Source organism: Mycetomoellerius zeteki, unplaced genomic scaffold (assembly GCF_001594055.1).
Source record: "Mycetomoellerius zeteki isolate Tzet28-1 unplaced genomic scaffold, Tzet1.0 scaffold35, whole genome shotgun sequence".
Classification (NCBI taxonomy): domain Eukaryota; kingdom Metazoa; phylum Arthropoda; class Insecta; order Hymenoptera; family Formicidae; genus Mycetomoellerius; species Mycetomoellerius zeteki.
Genome location: NW_017257338.1, coordinates 3629393 through 3649427, shown reverse-complemented (window position 1 = coordinate 3649427; position 20035 = coordinate 3629393). Strand labels below are relative to the sequence as shown.

General features: G+C 31.3%; 1 protein-coding gene across 1 annotated transcript in view; it reads left to right on the top strand.

Annotated features, from left to right (window-relative positions):
- Positions 1–416: 416 nt before the first annotated feature.
- The window catches only part of LOC108725661 (dipeptidase 1), a 109643-nt gene continuing 90024 nt past the window's right edge, over positions 417–20035 (top strand). The window contains 1 exon segment of the mRNA XM_018452845.1: positions 417–1044. Coding sequence (XP_018308347.1) covers positions 1039–1044 — 6 coding nt within the window. The 5' untranslated portion in view covers positions 417–1038.

Sequence of the window (20035 nt, the reverse complement as noted above, 5' to 3'; positions counted from 1 at the left end):
AATTTAATTTTTGGTATAAATAGAATATACATTTTATATCAATTATTATTGATCATATCGATCGCTGTGAGAAAGAATAAACATAAAAATTTACATCTGCAGTATTGAAATCTATTTCTATGAGATCGGTTTCAAAGAAGCCCATTTGTGTACGTCGTGCATCAATTTCACGCAAACGACAGAAATCGAATGCACCCTGCGCAACTTTAAGGCTCCGCAAGCTGCCAAATATCAGGCAGCGTTTTCCTCGACGACACGAGTCGCCAGAAGAAACCCTCTCTCTCGGAGGGTTGGGCGATGTGGCGGTGTGTTCGCTTGGGTGTTTCGAGGCCGCGTAGTAGGGAGCTTGCGCCTAGCCAGGCCGACTGGCTCGAGCTTGCGAGCTTACTAGCAGCAGCCAGTCGCCGGCTGCCGGGCCACGACCTCGCATCAACCCGGGCTGCTCGTTCGGTTGGTTCGATACTGCGCGAAAGAGCTTTCACAACCACGTTTCTACTAATCTCTTGAGTTCGCGTCTGAGCTTTTAATAGACTACATCTTCTGCTGCAATCTTCATCTACTCATGAAAATATTACGATAAGGGACAAGCTCCGCGAAGTTCTGAAAAGACTACGTTAAAATTCTTATTAACCGTCCGCAATCTTCCTTGTACAGAGTGTCCAATTATTGTAAGCTTTTGCAGTCGTACTCATTACATTAACAGTGAAATCATTCGATTGACTTGTTTGACTTTCTCATTATATTATTTGCAACAATTATATTGAAAGTGAAAATTTCCGTGGTGCGCGGACTTGGTTGGAAAACAGGTATAACTTTTAAGCGCGGAATTCGGACATGTAAGAATTTGTGTAAGAGATTGTGGTATCGAGGATTGAAGGTCGAGGTCGAGGGTGTGAGAATTACATCGTGTGAAGCAAGTGACGCCCATCGGTTGTTTATCCGAAGAACAGCGGAGTATGGCGGATGGGTGACAGACGCGGATCCACTGTAGGCTGAAGGTGTTTTTCAGCGTCGGTGGGACCATGTGAGGCTTCGACCATGAGGGTGAGCATGTGATTATAAAGCTTTTTTTATAAACTTCAGTGGTTAGAGGGTCTTTGTTTTTCGAGCTCCTCTTTCATCGTAATACTTTTATGCGACTTAGATAATCCAAAACAAATGCGATTTAAGGAGCTCGACTCTACAAAAGCATTGATATCTAAATCGAATGTTAGAAATCGTGACGCGAATCAGTCAGTATTACGTAAAAAAATACTGTGAATTGTATTACAGTTAGAATGATTTGAGTCAGGATTCAAATTTCGTATTTACTTTCGCCAAATGTTTCAAAACTTGCAAAAAAGCTATTATCAAAATTACGCAAATCTAAACTAATTTTATCAAATTATATTAATAATAACATTACAAATTATAACACATAAGAAGTTTCATTTATGTTGCTTATAGTGCAGATATAAAATTATGTTGCTTATGTTGCAGATATAAAATTTTTTAATATATTTAAACCGAACAATATCTAACAATTATCTACTTTAACTATTTACTTGTAAACAATACTTTAAAATAGTGGTTTTTACTAGTATTTAAAATGACATATAAACGTTTTATAAAATGATTAATAAATGATTTTTTCCAAAGTGCATTATATGATCATTTTTATTTTAATTATCGCCTTTATGTGGCAGTTACTAAATAGTTGAATTATTTAAATTACTTTTAATTTAATATTCATAAACAGTTTTTATAAACAAAAAATATATTTTATTTATAAATAAAAAATATAATTATAAACGAAAAATACATTTAAATATATTATATAATATATAAATATAAAGTTGTCTGTTTTTTAATGAATTAAGAAAAGAATAAATGAGCTAGATGCACATTAATTAATTTTTATTTTATTTAAAAAGAGAAATGTGAAATGAATTAATATAATTATTTTCTCTATTATATATATATAATTTAATATCAAAAGGAACATGAAAAATTTTCAGGATATACAGAGAGAATTATTGGAAGTTATATTCATGATTTCCATTGAACGAGCATATGGGATACCTAATATAGCTTTTCACCTCTTCGAAACAGCACCAATTATTTCATGCTAACTAATCTCTGTAATTGATTAACTGAAAGCAATTCAGTAGTAAATTATTTCTCTTGAAGTGTACATTATATATAGTATGGGTGCCGACATGCTTTGATATGTACTTGCTACATGTTACTCAATTTCAGTTTGCATGTTACAGACCATTTGCGAAGCGAAAAAAAATATGTATAGAAACTGCTCCCAACTTTATTTTATGTGAAATATATCTTTGTAAAAAATATACTTGTTAAAGAACTTTTATTTATTTAAAAGATTTTGTAGCCATTTGCTTAGAAACTTATATTAAGAATTTAAGTCTTAATCTAACATAAGTATCAGTCTGTAACTGCCTTTATGGGATAATTTAATGTCAAATAAAACGCAGTCGAATGCGATAAAACGTATAGTAAGAGATGATTCAAGTGACAACAGATTAAAGTCATCTGGGGAATTACAGTGGGTTAGTTCTCCGTTGCCGTCGACCCCGTAACACCAACGCCATAATACCTCTAGGCGAATTTTCATCCATGGTAGTTGGAGCGTAGCGTGGCATAACTTCTGTAAACTTAGCTGAGTCAAATTGGGAAGTATCCTGGACTGCGGTACTTCGAAATGACTTAATCGATCATTTTGTATCATCTTAACTATCTGCTAAAATAATTATCTCTCCTAATTTAAATTATATGCACAATAAGATCTTTGATATTACAAATAAATTTTTATCTTATCTTTTAAATTCTACAAAACATCCAAATATTTTCTTCGTATTTACATCCATGCAGGATAAGAATAAATAAAATGTACATTTAATAAGTGTACAAGATTTAAAAAAATTATATTTAATTTAATTTATATAATAATACGTATTAGGTAAACTTGGAAATTAAAAGTTAAAACCTATTTTTTTGAATGTAACAAGATTTAATTAATATTTATATTAAACTATCTGAAAGATGATAACAAATTATTCGAAAATTCAGAGAGGTTCCTAACTATGTCGTCTCCGAGATGCTGAACCACTATTCGAGCCTATTAAAAGATGCATACCATGATAAACTCGGGAACTCGTCGCCATACTAGGCAAGTTCGGTCGCAAACTTGGGTGGTAAATTTTATTTGCACGGCTAACACGTCGGTACTTGCCGAAGATTTTCTCCTTGATAGTTTCGAGCACAGGTTGAAAAAAAAATCGCACGAGAGACACTCACGACGTACTTCACTTTAAGCTCCAGTTGGCGCGAGAAATTTCGAAAAGTTCGAGACAGGTGTCGACTAAACATCCTCCAAGATAAATTGCACATCTCGTGTGACAAAAAAAAATCCTGTTTTAAAATTTCAAGCGATGTGAATTAAACTTGCAAGTATCTGGTTTCGCGTTGTAAACATCATCTTGGCAAATTTACTTTTACTGTAATTACAATCTTATTTTAATTGGAAATATTCAAAATTAAAATTGGAGCGAAGTCTCATATTTCCAATGATTCGGTGAATACAAGAATAATATAAAAATGGAAGATGCGCTGGTAAGAAACCGTCAATTAAGAACATAATCAGCAACTGCTCTCAGACTTCAGTAAATGCTGAAATCTGCGAGCCTTCCTTGTATTTCAAGCTTGATATTTATATTAGCAATGCAAATTGGAGTCGGAGTTGCGGCTAACGCTGCAACAACATTCAACGGAGCACGATTATACAACATTCTGTGAACGTTTACATAAAAGTGAAATTAGTAGATATAAATAGTTTACATGTGTACATCTCTCTTCTTTTTAAATGTAATGAAGTTGCAATTTTATAGAAGTAATTTCGGTGTAGAATTAAATGAAACTCAAGCTTTAAACACACGAGTAAGAATTACGGTTCTTTGACATCAAGTGAAATACAGTTTCCATTTATGTTTTTTCAAAAGTAATTTACTTGTCAACATAAAATATAGAAAATATTTCAAGCCGTTGAAAAACACAAACAATATGTATTCACGTCAAAATACGTATATCGTTGTGCAATGCAATGCTATTTGCTTATGTAGTGGAATTTTAAAAGCTTCTCGTTAACCATAAGTGAAATAACATGTTTACCTCCCTAAAATAGTTAGAAAATTTTATAACGATGTTATGTTTTTTCATATTCCGAAAATTTTAGATTCGGATTTATCTTTCTACGAGAGTTTCAAATAAATTATTTTAGGCATAAATTTAATACACACGGATTATAAATAAATTGTACATCTTTAACACGTTCCATTAGACATGAAAAACATTTATGTTTTTTATCGGAAAAAAATTATTTATCTTTTTATAATCAAATTAGGTTAGATAAGATTTAGATTATACAATTCTAATTTAAAACTATGCCTTTAATTAAATCAACATTTAAATAGTTTAGAAGTGGTAAGTTTAAGTACGAAGAAGTTGTTGGAAGAGACGCAATGTCAGACCGTAATGTAGTCAGATTCTCATTAAAGTGAAATTGAAAATGTTCAAATTAAATTAGTTATGTCACTTCCAATATAAATAATTTTAATCTTAATTTATATTTTCTATAATTAATTTTGATACAGAATATATAATATATTTAGCATACATTGATGTATAATTATGTAGTTACATAAAACCAAACTCGTCAAAATTTTCATTCGACATAACAATTGTTTTCATATAGAAATTTGTTATACAATTGTGTAACAAATGTAATGAATACTACAGCAATTGAATTAACGGGATTTCGATTCTTGATGGATTCTATGAAATCCGTTTACAATTGATATAAAATGGTTTTATTATAATATATCGCAGTGTGTCAAAAACAAGTTTGCGTTATTGAAGAAACATGTGAACGATATTTTTGATGAATATAAATTTGAAATGTTAGGTTATATAGTTCGGTTAATTAGTTAATTACCATAGAACATATAGGAGAAATGTAATCGATTAATTAAACAAAAATATAATACGAGATTTGATATTGGGCACGATATAAATGCATATACGTGCATATTATCGTATACATATTATGTTACTGTATATGAACACGCGGTAATTGAGCAAAATACAAATAGAAAATAGCTGCGCATGTTAGTCGGTATATAATACAATATTATTATTGAATTATTTGTATATTTAAATCGCCTTTATTAACAGTAATTTTTACATCTGATATTAAAAGAAGCATTTCACTAAGATCGAGATTAAAAATTTCATAATACGAGCAATATGAAATAATTTCTATCTGAAAAACGTTTTTTAAAAGTAACTATTAAATCTATAGTGTCAAATTTAACTTAATCGCCACTGTTCCTACTCAATCATATCGTTATTTTATACTAAAACAATGGTTATATTTGACACTATACAGTCAATTTGATACTATATAGTGTCAAATTGATACGATATAGAGTCAAATTTAACTATCGTTTTGGTAAAAAATAATTATATATTTAGTAGGAGCAGTGGCGACTCACGTTAGGTTAAATTTGACACTATAAATTTAACAGTGTAATATTTGGATTTTAAAAAATTTTCATCGCTCTCGCTCTCTCTCTCTCTCTCTCTCTCTCTCTCTCTCTTTCTCTATATATATATATACATATAAGGAATTTATATTAATATTATTCCAATAAATGCACATCAGAGCAAATGATCAAAAGATTTTTATTTTGTGATATCAATTAATAACGTTTTTAATGTCACTATTGCTCGTTATGTGTGTGATTCATTATCTATAGATCTAATTCTGTATTTAATTATTAACGAACATTTTAATAACGAACAAATATAAAATTTATAACATGTATATTGTAGAGTATGCAATCAGTACACACAGTAATAATTTGCATAATCGATATATTATAATATAATATATTCTTTCACACATATAATATAATATATTCTTTCACATATATAACATTTTTAATAATTTTCAATGTTAGTTAGAATTTTCAATATTATTGGAGATCTCAAAAACAGACGAACAAAATAATTTGTGAAAATGACAGGGAAATTAATACAAAAATCTCTCTTAATAAAACAAACGATAATCATTCCTTTTTTTATAATAAAGAGTTATATATGCGAAATATGAACAATGTAAATATATGTAAATATAAAAGTTCTTGATGGCCTGGCCGACAAGAGAAAATCACGATATGCCTGGATCATCGAGAATACAACCGAATGAGGGCTCGATTCGCACGGTGCCAGCCGTCTAATTATGTATTCCCTCGTTGATCGAAATCCCCGTTTTCCATCCGAGCGACCATACTCGCGCCGCCGACCAACGAGACACACTTCGATGGTATCCACGCCGGTTCAAGCGGAACATCTTGTATCGCTCGTCCATAAATCGCCAACGGGCGCGCAGCGATATCGTTAGCATATGTATTGCATTTTACTCGTCCTGGTATTACCGCCACCGAGGGGATTGGGCAGTTTTACGTGAGATACGTAATAGAAGAAGATATTGTACGCTCCGAATGTGCTATAAAAGAGACACGAGGTGCATCATACATCTATAACTGAAGAACATCGTTAAGAATCAGGAAGGATTATTTTCAGCTCACTGAAGTTAACTTTGTCACAAATACATTCAAGAAGAGCAATGAAAGCAAGATCTAGAGAGATATCTGATATATCAAGACTATACTCAATGTTTTCGATGCGGAGGTTTGCTTTTAGTTTTTGCTACTATATTTTTAAATAATACTCCAAAATTGACTGAGCTCCAAAAAGATACACAATTAAATTGAACCACATTTGTTTACAAATTACTAAAGTTTATCGTTGTTTGAGTAAATCGATCTTTGATCTCTCCCGCATAAGCGAAGAGAACCAAGATGCTGGGTGATTATATATGGTATTTACAGGAACTTTAGCCTAGAACAACTATAAGGGCAAACTGTAGATTGAGAAACTTCGAAATTCTTAGTGTCACCGTGTATGTTGCTCCGCACAAGCAGCGCTGACATCAAAGTGTTCTTTCGCGCGATTCAAAACGTTAAAGTAGTAATCCATGGAAACTATACCACGGAGTACTTCATAAAATATGTTCCAACGAACTACCTATAATTCTGCAAAACTATTCCTAAGTGAAAGTTTAAACTTACATGTAATTTTAAGGTATTTATTCTTATCCCCCTTCTATCTTATCTATAAAAATAACAATAGCGTAGAAATTCTTATATTGTTTGTGCAACATAATTGAAATAATTTTAAAATGTCGATAAAAATGTGCACAAAGGAAACTTACACAACATTTCGAGAATTATTTTAGTCCCATTATACAATAAAACTACTACAAATCGCATCAATGCCAACGCCATTTAATATCTGCAATCCCATATGATTTATTTTTCTAATTACATCGCTGGCGTCTAAACGGAGATGACGTCTTCAGAGCCTAAGTTACTGGCGAATCCGTGACGTGGATTCGTAATACTGTAATAACTCACAAATCCTACTTACAACACAATCCAACCCAGCATCCGATCGTTCGGCGCGGCATAGCGCAGCGTTCCAACTAGAACCGCAAGTAATTTATTTGGGTTCGCCAGCACGAATACGAATAATCATTCAGATTCTCGGGAACGCGCCGTTTTCATAATCCTCTTACATTTTCGGCGAATTGGGTCGCCGGAAATTATATGTTGTTATATTCGCAGTCGGCTGTTCTGCCGGTACATTTCCGTTTTGAATATACTGTGCGATTTAGAAATAGAACTGATATATGCACAAAATTTTGTTTAAATTTTTTATCAAACGTAGCGACTATGGTTACGCATATAATCTTTATCAATAGTCAATTAGTAAAAATTAAAAAATGAAGATAATTGAAAAGAAGGAAGAAAATATGAGATAATGTTGTGGGCAGAAAACACTAAAGTATAAAGAAAAACGATTGTGAAAGATAGTTTGACTTATAGATTCTCAAGTAAGAGGTTGGACACCGTTTAGACAATTTATGATTGGTTCGCCATATTTTTCAAGACCTGCTTATATAAGATAGAACGAGAATAAATAGAGGCGCGTGAATATCTCATTCTTACACAATTAATCTTACACAATTAATTCTATCTTAAGCATCTCCTGAAAAAATATGGCGGACCAACCGTATGCTGTCCAATCTCTTATTCGAGGATCTCTAATTTATCTTTGTTTACAATTTTTCATTTACATTCGTTTCATCACAATCAATTTATTAACGATCAATTTGAATCATTTAATAAAAAACATCCTCTAAAATTGGAACGAGACTTTAAGCAAACTTTTAGTGGATGTTTCTTATTAAATAATAATTCAAATGAATTTTTTATTCATTTTTGTATAAATAGAAATATCTACGTTGAAAATAAAATTTGCTCTTTTGATTTTAATAATTATGATTACTTTCTTCTTACGAGATCGTTATCTTTTTCACTTATACATAATATATAAGAATATTTCGGACCGAAGTGCTGACTGGCGTCGTTTTTCTTTCCTATCTTTTCGATTATTTTATATCTATATAAAAAGTCTTGCTGGCGACAAAAGAGTGTAGGAAATTGATTGTCAGCCCGAGAAGCTACTGTCGAAAGTTTCAATCGTTTGGATTTGCATGTTTAATGTAATTACGTTAATCGACTAAAAAGATTCGGGCGTGCGAACGCGACGCGTGGATGGAAACAGGTGGAAAAGGATTAAAAGATTCTCGTTGCTTCTTGCAAAGTATCCATAAGCATCCTGTAACGAACTCAGGCGCAGTAAAAGTTTTCACAGCGCCTTATAAGCGCGCTGCTTCGCTTGAACGAACTCTCCATTACCATTCATGACGATCAGGGAGCTGATTGAAAAGTTATTATAAGCACTGCTACGCTCTCGGAGCGTTGAAAAAATGAGGAAAACTTACGGAATGATATATAATGTTTCATTATGATCACTTTTATCTCTCATGTAAAACGATTAAATATTTTTTTATTCTATATCTATAATTATTTCAGTATTATCTCTAGGTGTAATTTAAGCGTTAAATAAACATACGAAAGGTATGCAACTATCAGCACGTGTGACATAAAACTTTGATGAAACCGGAAACGTAAATATTACATGTGCAACGTTATGTATAACGTTGAGGCCAGCCAAGTTTTCCAGCATATTAATGGCTGCAGTAATCTAAATAATTTATTATTCCCGAACGGAAATGTCCATCTCTGCCATCCTCGTGAAAAAGTCACAACATTATTTCCATCCGCCTGTAAATGGAAAGAATAAACAGATGTACGTATATAATGAGAAACGGTATCATTGTGTGCCGGTGCTACTTTTAAACTTAGAGCTATAACCCAGTTTCTCTTTCCGTTCTCGTGCATCTTGCTATATGTGAAGCTTATATCTTAATATACTCTTAATTTAATGGAATGCTCATTTTTAAAATATTAAATATTTATAAATTTGCATGACCACTCATATCTCTGATATTAGTGAAAAAATAAAAAATAAATTTAATTAAATAATTCCTTTATTGAACTTCTGGATACCTACTTTCTTAATTAAAGATGTATTTTTAATAACGTTATTGTTATTAATTGACATCTTAATGGATTAATTATTGAAATATGTTATATATATGTTTCTTTTAGCTACGTTATCCATTTTTGTCTTCTTCAAAACATATGTTTGTTGTAATTGAAATATTTACGTAAAACACACATAAAACGCAGGCATTTAATATATTTATTTATTTATTTATCATTAAACGAGATAATTTAATAATCTACATATGGGTGTTCAGTATTTTGTAAAATACAGTTGTTTACAAGATTATGTTTTCTCACGAGGATACATTATCGTAAAATTTAATTCCACGTATTATCGCATAGCTTCTCACATTTCATTTATAATAGCCTGACTGAAAAATAATTTGTTAAAGTAGAAATTAGATCCAAAATTTTACTTCTATCTTTATAAAAAGGCTTTATAAAATATACTTTATTAATTATATGAAACAGTAAATATCTTAATTGATTATGTTATTGAAATTAAGAATTAATTGTCTCATCAAAATCATCATTTTAAAAATCTTTCAGATACATATGCTCTCTATAGGCTTCAAAAAAATATGATTCAATTACAAGGTGTTTCTATTCCACAATTGCAAAAGCGTTATGGTGGAAGAGTTAGATCCGTTCCGCAATGAAATATAAATTTCTGATCGCTCCAGTGAATTATGGACGTGCTTGGAAAAACGGCTGACCGGTACTTTTTCCATTAAAATGCTTAAATGATTTAGCGGACGCGCGCGTACACGCTACAACCGCGAAATATTTCCTCGTGGTTCAGAAAGGAAAAGAAAGTGCAAGGCAAGAACGAAATTAATAACAAATGCAACACTAAATGGAAAAATGATATCGGCGCGTGCAGTACCATTTTTAATTTTACGCTACGAGAAATTGATATAAAGACCGCGGCTTAGACAAAAAATAAGAGAAATCTCGCATCTTATCGACGAGGAAAACGAGATAATAAATATACGAGGAACATTTCGAAGTGAATTATATACTTGAATCGGCGACCGAGGTTATATCGGAGAAAGTTACGGTCGAGTTTGCTAACAAATGCGGATAAGGATTTAAATGTAGCTAGCGTCCCTCGTCCTATTCGCGGAAATTGATTTCCTTGGAAAAAGATGAGCACGACTCGAGTAATGCGACTTTATTGGAATAACGAGATTTCGTGTTAGGTTAGCGGTTTCCGAGATATTTGAGAATGTCTAAGAATAAAAAGATATTGGTTTAAGCCGATGGATAATCATATGAATATTGTCAGCATGTTTATAGAAAACAATATTTTGAGCCTGTCACAATAAGCTATTTTAGAAAAATCATTTAAGTTTATAATTATGAAAAGTTTATCAATATTGCGTGGTCTCAAAATTAAAAATTTCTAACAATAATTTTTAACTGAAATATTATCAATATTAGTAGTATCGTTCCTCGTAAAAAGAAACGTACTATTAATCATTTTAAATTGTGATAATTTAACAAGCAAGATCGTATTTCAACGTAATAAAAATTTTTAATAAAAAGCGCATATTAAAGAGAAGACTTTAGATTCTAAATCTAAATTTCAAACAAAATTGAAGATTTCTAGCTTTTTTTTCATTTTGATGAGATTGAATTTTAAACTTTAATTTTTTTGCGTAAGAACATATTTTTATTGTAAATATATACATACATATATGCATGGTGGAATTAGAAAGGTGAACCAAGGTGATGGATGCACAGTAGGTTGAAAGTAGTGGGGGAATCTGTCAGCCAATCAAGTTTTGAGCTAATTTGCAGAGATGCACATGACTCGTTCACGCTGCAAATAAGCTCAATTTCTGATTGGTCGAGATCTCAGATCATATGACGGATCCTCCGCCATTATGCGGTTTACCTTTCTAATCCCGCCATGCATATATGTACATATCGCATAAGAATTTCTTATTTTGGAGTAATATATAAATGTAATTATTACAATTACTTTAAAATAATTACAATTACTTTAAGATATTATTACAATTACTTTAAAGTAAACGTAATAATAAACGTAATAAATTTGTATAACGAATTGGCGCAATACCACAAGAAAATTTGGATGCAGTATTGCAACTGATATAAGTGATGCAATGCGAAATGAAACAATGGGGAATAGATGAATGAATAAATAGAAATAAAAAGGTATCGTGCCAAAGAGAACGATGTTTGCATTATATATGAAACTTCTCTCGGGGAATCATGAACGAGAGAGTCTAGCCAAGAGATGAGGGGTGGTACCAGGCGGAAAGGTCAGAGTGGGTGCACTCCGGTAGAAAAAAGTTGGAAAATAAGAAGAATCTGCGGGTCACATAGGAAGCAAGGCGGCAACAGGAGTCGCTGGATTTCCGGGATTCTTTTACCTTTACTACATCGTCATCGCCATCGTCGTCGTCGTCGTCGTCATCCTCCGTGCGCCTTTCAGTCAGCTTGTTTCAAAAGTTGTTTCTTATTTATTCATGAATTACGCGACGCGCACCCTGCCGCATCAAAGGCAGACGCTCTGCGCAAAATATACCGGCGAAGAAACTTTCCATTCGCCGTGCCACCACGGAAATCCGACGTTATCCTGGACTAGAAGCTGGCAGGATTAATGGATCGATAGACCCTCGATCGCATAGCCCGACGTAGCCCGAAATGCTAGATCGATGAGAAACTTTTAAGCGCGGTTTTAATTGGACGACACAGTCAACGATATCCCACCTGCCGCAGTGTAGATAACGCTGTAATAAAATGTTAAATATTTTATAATAAATTAAATACTTGCGCCTGTCCGTCAGGCTAACATTAAAAGCATGATCCGCGTTGTCAATTTTCATAGCAAAGTAAATCCAGTTTACTTACTCTTTTGACAAAATCAATAAATCACATCGGTTTATATAGGTATCTCATTGAAATTCATAGAGAAGAAAATAAACATACGAGAGAGGTACTTTATATCTTTTTTATTATATTTCTAAAGTATCTCAAACTGAACGTTTATATTTATGGTTTATATTTATAAGGTTTTTAAAATTTTTAATTTTATGCATTCCAGAGTAAATATGCGCGTGCGTATATAAATACAAATTTTAATTACGTAAATTATTACGCATTTGAAATTTTTACATGTTTTATCAACATCACGTTTTAAATTACACATTTTACTTACTTCTCATTTATATTTTTTACGTTTACAAACAAGATATGCACATAACGAGAACATTCTATTTGTTATCGCGCTCTCACTACGATCTCATTCGAGATAATCAAAAAGTGGAAATAAAACTTTTATTTCCATCTTAAGACTTTTCTTGACCTGCTATTTTTCAAGATCAAATGGCACCGTAATCTTAGCGTGATGTGAGCTGCTCGGGCAGCTTCGAGATTCACGGCACGTCGAAGGACTTAATTCGCGAAACGTCCAGAAAGGTGGTAAGCATGAATAATCGCTATGCCATGTTCCTCGACTTTTGCAGACTCGGCCGCTCGAAAGCGGGGAAACCATCTATTACGCATCATTATCGAGTCTCGATTTATAATCCCCGTGAGTGTGCAAGCTCCTGGACTGACTTCTAATACTTTATTGAGCGATCGTTTGGTTCTTCAAACCGTGTCACCATTGAATCAATACACTTAAGTGCTGATATTAATAAACTTCTTAAAAAGAGTATGTAAATTTTTTTAAATAACTAGATAGACTATACATATTTTTTATATTTAATTTTTTTCTTTTGTTTAATTGAGAAAACCATTGAACTCTCAGAAAATCATTGAATCTAAAACATGACTTGTAATGTTAACTCAGTAGCTTTTCATTTAGTTTTATTTGTAAAAATAAAATTCAGTAACATTTTATTTTAATTTAATTTTAAAAACTTTGAAAGTTAAATGAAAAATAGCAAAAAAAGAAATAATCTATATTCATTATACAATGGAATACATTTTTTTAATTTGCAAATATTAACTTTTTGTGTATAATTAAATACACAACGATATAAATCTCAATAACCGACAGTCCAGGAGTTTATATTATATGTAAAAATAATTTATAAAGATAATTCAGATCGTTTCTTTTTTCAATGATTAAATCATCGATATCTTTTTCTCTTTTCTTTTCTCTCTCTTACTTTCCTGTCCTGCTTTTTAAATAAAGATCTGAGTAATCAAGATTGACAGTAAAAGAATTACATGCTTCATTACTATAATAATTTTTCAAATACCCTTGGCTAATATATAGCTGAGTCAAAATCCAATTATTTACAACTATCGATTACTGTTGAGTGTTGACAGACTACTCCCATGTTAAAGTTTCAGCTAACCTAATTAAACTATAAGGATCTCTCGCATCGAAATCATACAATGTTATCGTCTAACCGCGATAACGAGCTTCTCGTTTCCCTATAACGTTCGCCGAATGCAGAAAGAGAAGCCAGAAAATTTAATACCACTCTGATCGATATGACACGCTTAAAACCTGCTCGGATCGTTCAAACTGTAAATTAACGTGCTTCTCCAAATACAAGTGCATGACGGTTCTAATGTTACGAAACCATCCATTATGATTGATTACTAACTTGCAATCGACAACGAGGTACAACAAGTAGATGTATTAACTGATGATCTAATGAAATCTGATATATATATTTTAATATCTTTAATTTGCAATGCGAAGAAAATGGCGACAAATGCAATGACACTGCTTCTTTGACAATTTACTTAAATATACAACCAATAAAAATCCTTATGCATCCAGTATATGTTAGCGGTAATAATAAATAATTATCAATTTATATTATCACTAAATACCAGATAATAATATGTTAATATCTTGATAACATTGATTGTGTTGATTGATTAAACTATCTTAATTATATATTACATGAAGCGTGACTAAATATCTTTCTAAATACTAATCGCTATCGAATTATTTGTTACGTTCTGTAGACAAAAATGCACAAAATTCAGAAGAATAGATCAATATTTCGATTTGCTCGAAGAATAATTCATGAATTCGCGTGAGTGATGATGCATTAATCGGTAACTATATCGTTTTTCAATTCGTATCAGAAAACTAGCATGCACGATGCAACATCGTCTGATTTACGATCTGTTAAAAGTTTGGGGGGAAAAGGGAGGCATACGTTACTTTGATATGACATTTCGTCAGTGTCGTCTAAACCAGTATCAAATCGATCTATCACGCGAATGCACATTGCGATTTACGCGACACAATGAGATCATACACTTATTAAAATAATAATTCGGAAATATTTACCGAAGTCAAGATAACGATACCATGCGAAAGTAATAAATTCACCGCAGGGTAGGACAATTCAGGAAGCGGGAAAGGAACTTCTCTTCCTTTTATAAATTTCCAATGCACTCAAAGTTCTTTTATATCGCGAACGCTTTCATGAACGTTCTTCCATTCCCTAAATGCATCTCGATGTACGCCCAAGATTGCTCGACTTCTTGTCCTAGCGTGAACAATGTCTCTGATCTGTTGTCTCGAACAAAATTCACATCATGAATCATCGATGATAGAGAACGATAATAAAAAGATCCGTCTATTTTATTATTTTACAATTTCTTTTATTTATTAATAATTTTATTTCCTAAACATGGATAAACTTTAATCTTTTAATTGAAAATTTTAACATTAAATTTTCTTAAATCCTCTTCCAAAGAAGTGATTGATCAACTGTTTACATTTTTATTAAAACAATTTTTATTAAATAATTAGTGCGTAATATAAAAAATTGGTTACTAACTATCTACTTACATAGAGAAAAAGATTTCTTTGGATTTAATAAATTTTATTTCCAAATAAATTTGTTATTTGGAATCAAACAAACCAATGTTTGAATCAATAAGTGCGATTATTTGAATTTGAAACAATGTATATCTTTGTCTTAAATACATTATTTGTTTGAACAGATAATGTCTATCTTCGATATTCGCGTGATCAAATTATACTGCACAAACATAATTGATATAGTATATAATAGGGGAAGGTGGTGTATCTTTGACCAATTTTGACATTTTTTCTTGTGCAAGTTGTATTTTGATGTCTAAAAATTTAAAAAAATTCTAAAATATTATTTGAAGTGTTGACAGTAACATATATTTTTTATAGATTTAAATTGTTTTGTACATTTTTTTACAACAGAAAAAAATTGAATTTTGGTTAAAGGTACAACACCCATGTTGTATCTCTGACCAGGGAGTGTTGTACCTTTAACCAATGTATAAAATGTGTGTAAAGATAAAATATTCAACAAAAGTTTAATTTTTTTTATATTTTTAATGTCTTTTTACACCATATATAACTTTATATATAAAATATATAAAAATAAACTTTGCCATACAAAGACGCAATTTTCGGTTTTGCATGAAACGATGGAATCTGGCAAAAATAGTGTCCTTCGTTCATTTCATTGAAAATCGCGTCTAATGAGCATAATTTTATTAATATTGGAGGTGAGGTAGCTGACCAAATAATTATCCAATGTCGTATTAACTGGTCAAAGGTTCAATATCAGTTACTGGTTAAAGGTACAACGCTTGCTTACTTTCTATTTGTTATTACTTTTATAAATTATAGGTTAAAATTGACAGTATTAAGTTTTAAATAATTTTTTCTGAATATCTATTTAACATTTTAGACAATTCCAACATAAGACAGAATACATATACAACATTTTATGAGATTAAAAAGCGTCTTGAAATTACTTCATTCGAATGCTTGAAAACAATAAATGATTTTTCAGGAGTATATAGTAATTCTATTCATTGTTATAATTATAAGTTATAAAACATCTCTGGTACTCGTACTACAAACTACATATTTTTACTTTTGAAAATATTCAATAAATTTTTTATAAATTCAAATGGTTAAAGGTACAACCGGTCAAAGGAGAACACCATGTTCCCCTGTTCGTTTAATCCTGTTGTTAGACGTATAAGCTATTGTTTTCGTAATTTCGGTCAAAAAATATAATGATTATTCTAAGAAAGCAATTATTTGCATGGACCTTTATCATAACCTCTACCATAACCTCTATCAATATATTTTGTCATTTTCAAACAGATAATTTGTTTCATTGTATTCATTGTAACCAAATAATATATTATTTGATTGAAAGATATTACTTCAAATAATAATGTTATTTCTGTCAAACAATAGAGGTTTCTCGAATGAAACAACAAAATTTTTATTCAAACAAATAGTATTTCGTACAAGCATATGTTGTTTCAATAAAAATTTTAGTCAAATAAATAGGAATACTAAATCCAAAAAAACCTTTTTCTCTGTGTACCAACAGAGTAATTGATTGTTATATTGTACATGGTCTCTATACGCATAAGAAATTAAAAGATATAAATTATAATATTTAGCCAATTATCAATTAAAAAATCAATGTTACTTAAACTTACAAAATCAATCATACTAAATCAGTGTGCGTGTAAGTACAGTTATCACTAATAATAATCAATTAAGTATAATCATTTTCATATAAATTCTACATAACTAATAACTTCACACAATTCTGATTAATTACTAAACTATTTAAGATTTTGACATTTTCGTATCAGCTTCTAATTTCAGTTAATCTTCAAAATATACGCTGTTAAAATATTATTGTAAATATTTCTGTAATAGCAAAATTATGTATAATAATAAATAAATGTGCGCGCGTATTACTTTACTATACAGTTAATATAATTCATCTCTTATTTTTTACATTATTCTCTAAAATTTATCTCTACAGACAAATTGATACAATATGATTTATAACAGAGAAAATATGTAGGATACAAATATAGATTTTAAATGTTTCTTCTTTTCCTATCGAATTTCTTTCTCTTGAAATTATTAAAAAATATCGCACACAGTAAAAGATTCAAACATTTTTATTCATTTTTATTTCTTTGGAGTTATTTTAACTTCCTCTTTCAATAAATTCTATTTTTAAATGTTGATAGCAATTTCAATATAAATTTTATAATTTAACTCTCTCTTTGTACCGCGTGAGAAAGATTTCCATTTACAATTTTTATTTTATTTTACTTTATTTGTGCTTTTATCTGTATTTATCCTATCATGATCCATTATAAAATCGTGAAATACTAAATCTCATTTCAACGAATGGAGATTACTATGTAACAAACATTGTGTTACAAATTTTTGAAACAAATAGCTGAAGCACATTTCAATGGTAAATTTAGATATTATTGATATTGTTTAATGACATGGCTTTAATACAAATTTGCGATTCTCCGACGTGCGTCTTAACTGTGCCGGCTGTTCGGCTTACGAATATCTGCAGGAAACGCCTTAGACATGCCATTATGTACCTTAGTGCTCCAAACGTTTACAGAATGTCCCCGAGATATACCATTGTCTGTCCAAATATTCAGAATGTCCGCACGATGCTCCGCGGACACTATTATGCTAGTTAGGTTCTGTACATTGTATGCTGTTTATTACGTAATCGCCAGATATGCCAGCTCATTTAAATACGCACTAATGTGCAACTGCACGCATCGTGTGTATGCATATGAAATGCAAATCGCGGTATATAATTATATATCGTTTATGTGTTTTAAGATTTGAACGCCAGCGACGTAATGAATTGACGGATTATACCGTACAACAGAATTAAATTTAAATTAAGGATTTTCATCACAAGACAAAATGTCTCTCTATTCCATAACGTACTTAAAGTTTAGTTTTAATTAACTAAACATTATTCAAACATGTAATCATTTGCGTCGCTAATGTATTTTAAAATTAAATTCTATATTTAATTTTTGTTAAAATTTTAATATTCAGTTTCATTCAGTTAATTAACTGTACATTTTTGTTAGCTACACACAACTTCAAAACTTGATTTGTTAAAATCAATCTTTTGACTTTCTACTGTATATTGAACAATCTACTATAGAAATCTCGCTATCCAATAAGTCTTGCTTTTATAGTTTCTTTCTAGTATTTGCGTTCGAAAGAATATCTAGTATTTTTGATATACTATTTACAATATATGTAAATCAATCATAATGCAACTATCACATATTCGCGTATGATTTGCGAAGAAGTTAGTAAGAAATTCCTGCAAAGACTAAAATAATCGAAAAAGAAGTACAGCATTCAATAAACCAGACACGTAGTTTCCTCTGACCGGCTAACACCTTGCGTTTCTTCGCTTATCGATTTAACTTCCGTGTTTTCATTTCGCGAAATATTCACATGGGTATGAGATTTCCCGTTCTTCTCTATATCCGTCGTGAGTATTCTTCTGAACTTGCAGTCAGATTTCAAGTCGAGCATAAAGTCGGCAAGCACATTCGTTGAGCATGTGATTTTCAGCTCTTTTTGCTCTCCTGCACTTCTCTTCACTCATTCCTCCTCTACTCCGTCCTGTCTCTTTTTTCTTATCCAATTCCTCTTATCTTTTTCTTTCTCTCCCTCCCCCCCCTCTCTCTCTTTCTCTCTCTCTCTCTCTCATTTTCTATGATATAAAACTGACAAGCAAAATCGTCGAGCACGCGATTTCGCCGGTTTTCTGCCTTTATTATACATTCCACTTCTCGTTTTTCTTCTCTCTCTATTTATTTCCTTTTCTTTCTCCCCTCTTTCTCTTTTTCTCAGCTCTTGCATTACTCATCTTCCGTCTTATTTTTTATTTCTTATCCTTCGTTTCACTCCTATTCTTTACTAATTTCTCTTTTACTCCACCTCTCTTGCTTAAAATAAAAGAAACACCCACATTCTCTCGTCGAGCACGTAACTCTCGCCTTTATTCCGCATCTCTTTCTTCTTTCTCGCGTACCTTTATCAAGTCTCCCGTTTCTTCATGATTCCTTTGTTTCATACATCGTTTCTTTTTTTAAATATTAGTTTTTTGTTTTATTCTTTTTATTATTATATCTTCTTTCTTTTCCTCTTCTGCATTTTATTGTACATCATTCTCTTCAATCTTTTTCGTTTACTTCTACTGTACAATTTTTTTGCAGTTTTTCTTATTTTGTTATTACCTACTTTCCTTTTTCCGTCATATTTTTTTTGTTTTCTCTTTGCCTTTTTTCACGCTTCCTTGCTTCCTCTCTTTCCACATTTTATGTTATTATTTTTTCTGTCTTTTCGGTTATTCTTAACTGTGAAGTTGTCCCCATTTTTTTCATTACCTTCTTCGCTTCTATCATACTTTAATCCTTTTTCTCTTTATACTCTATTTTCCGCTTTTCTCTTCTTATTTCTGCTTTTACTTCTTCTCTTTCATGCATTTTACACCCTTTTCCTCCATTCTTTCCTTCCGTTCTTTTGTTATTCTATGCTAACTTTTCACTATCCGCCATCGCAATTTCACCTTGGGGTGTGTTTGCGTTTACACTGACGAAAGCTTTTGTTCGCG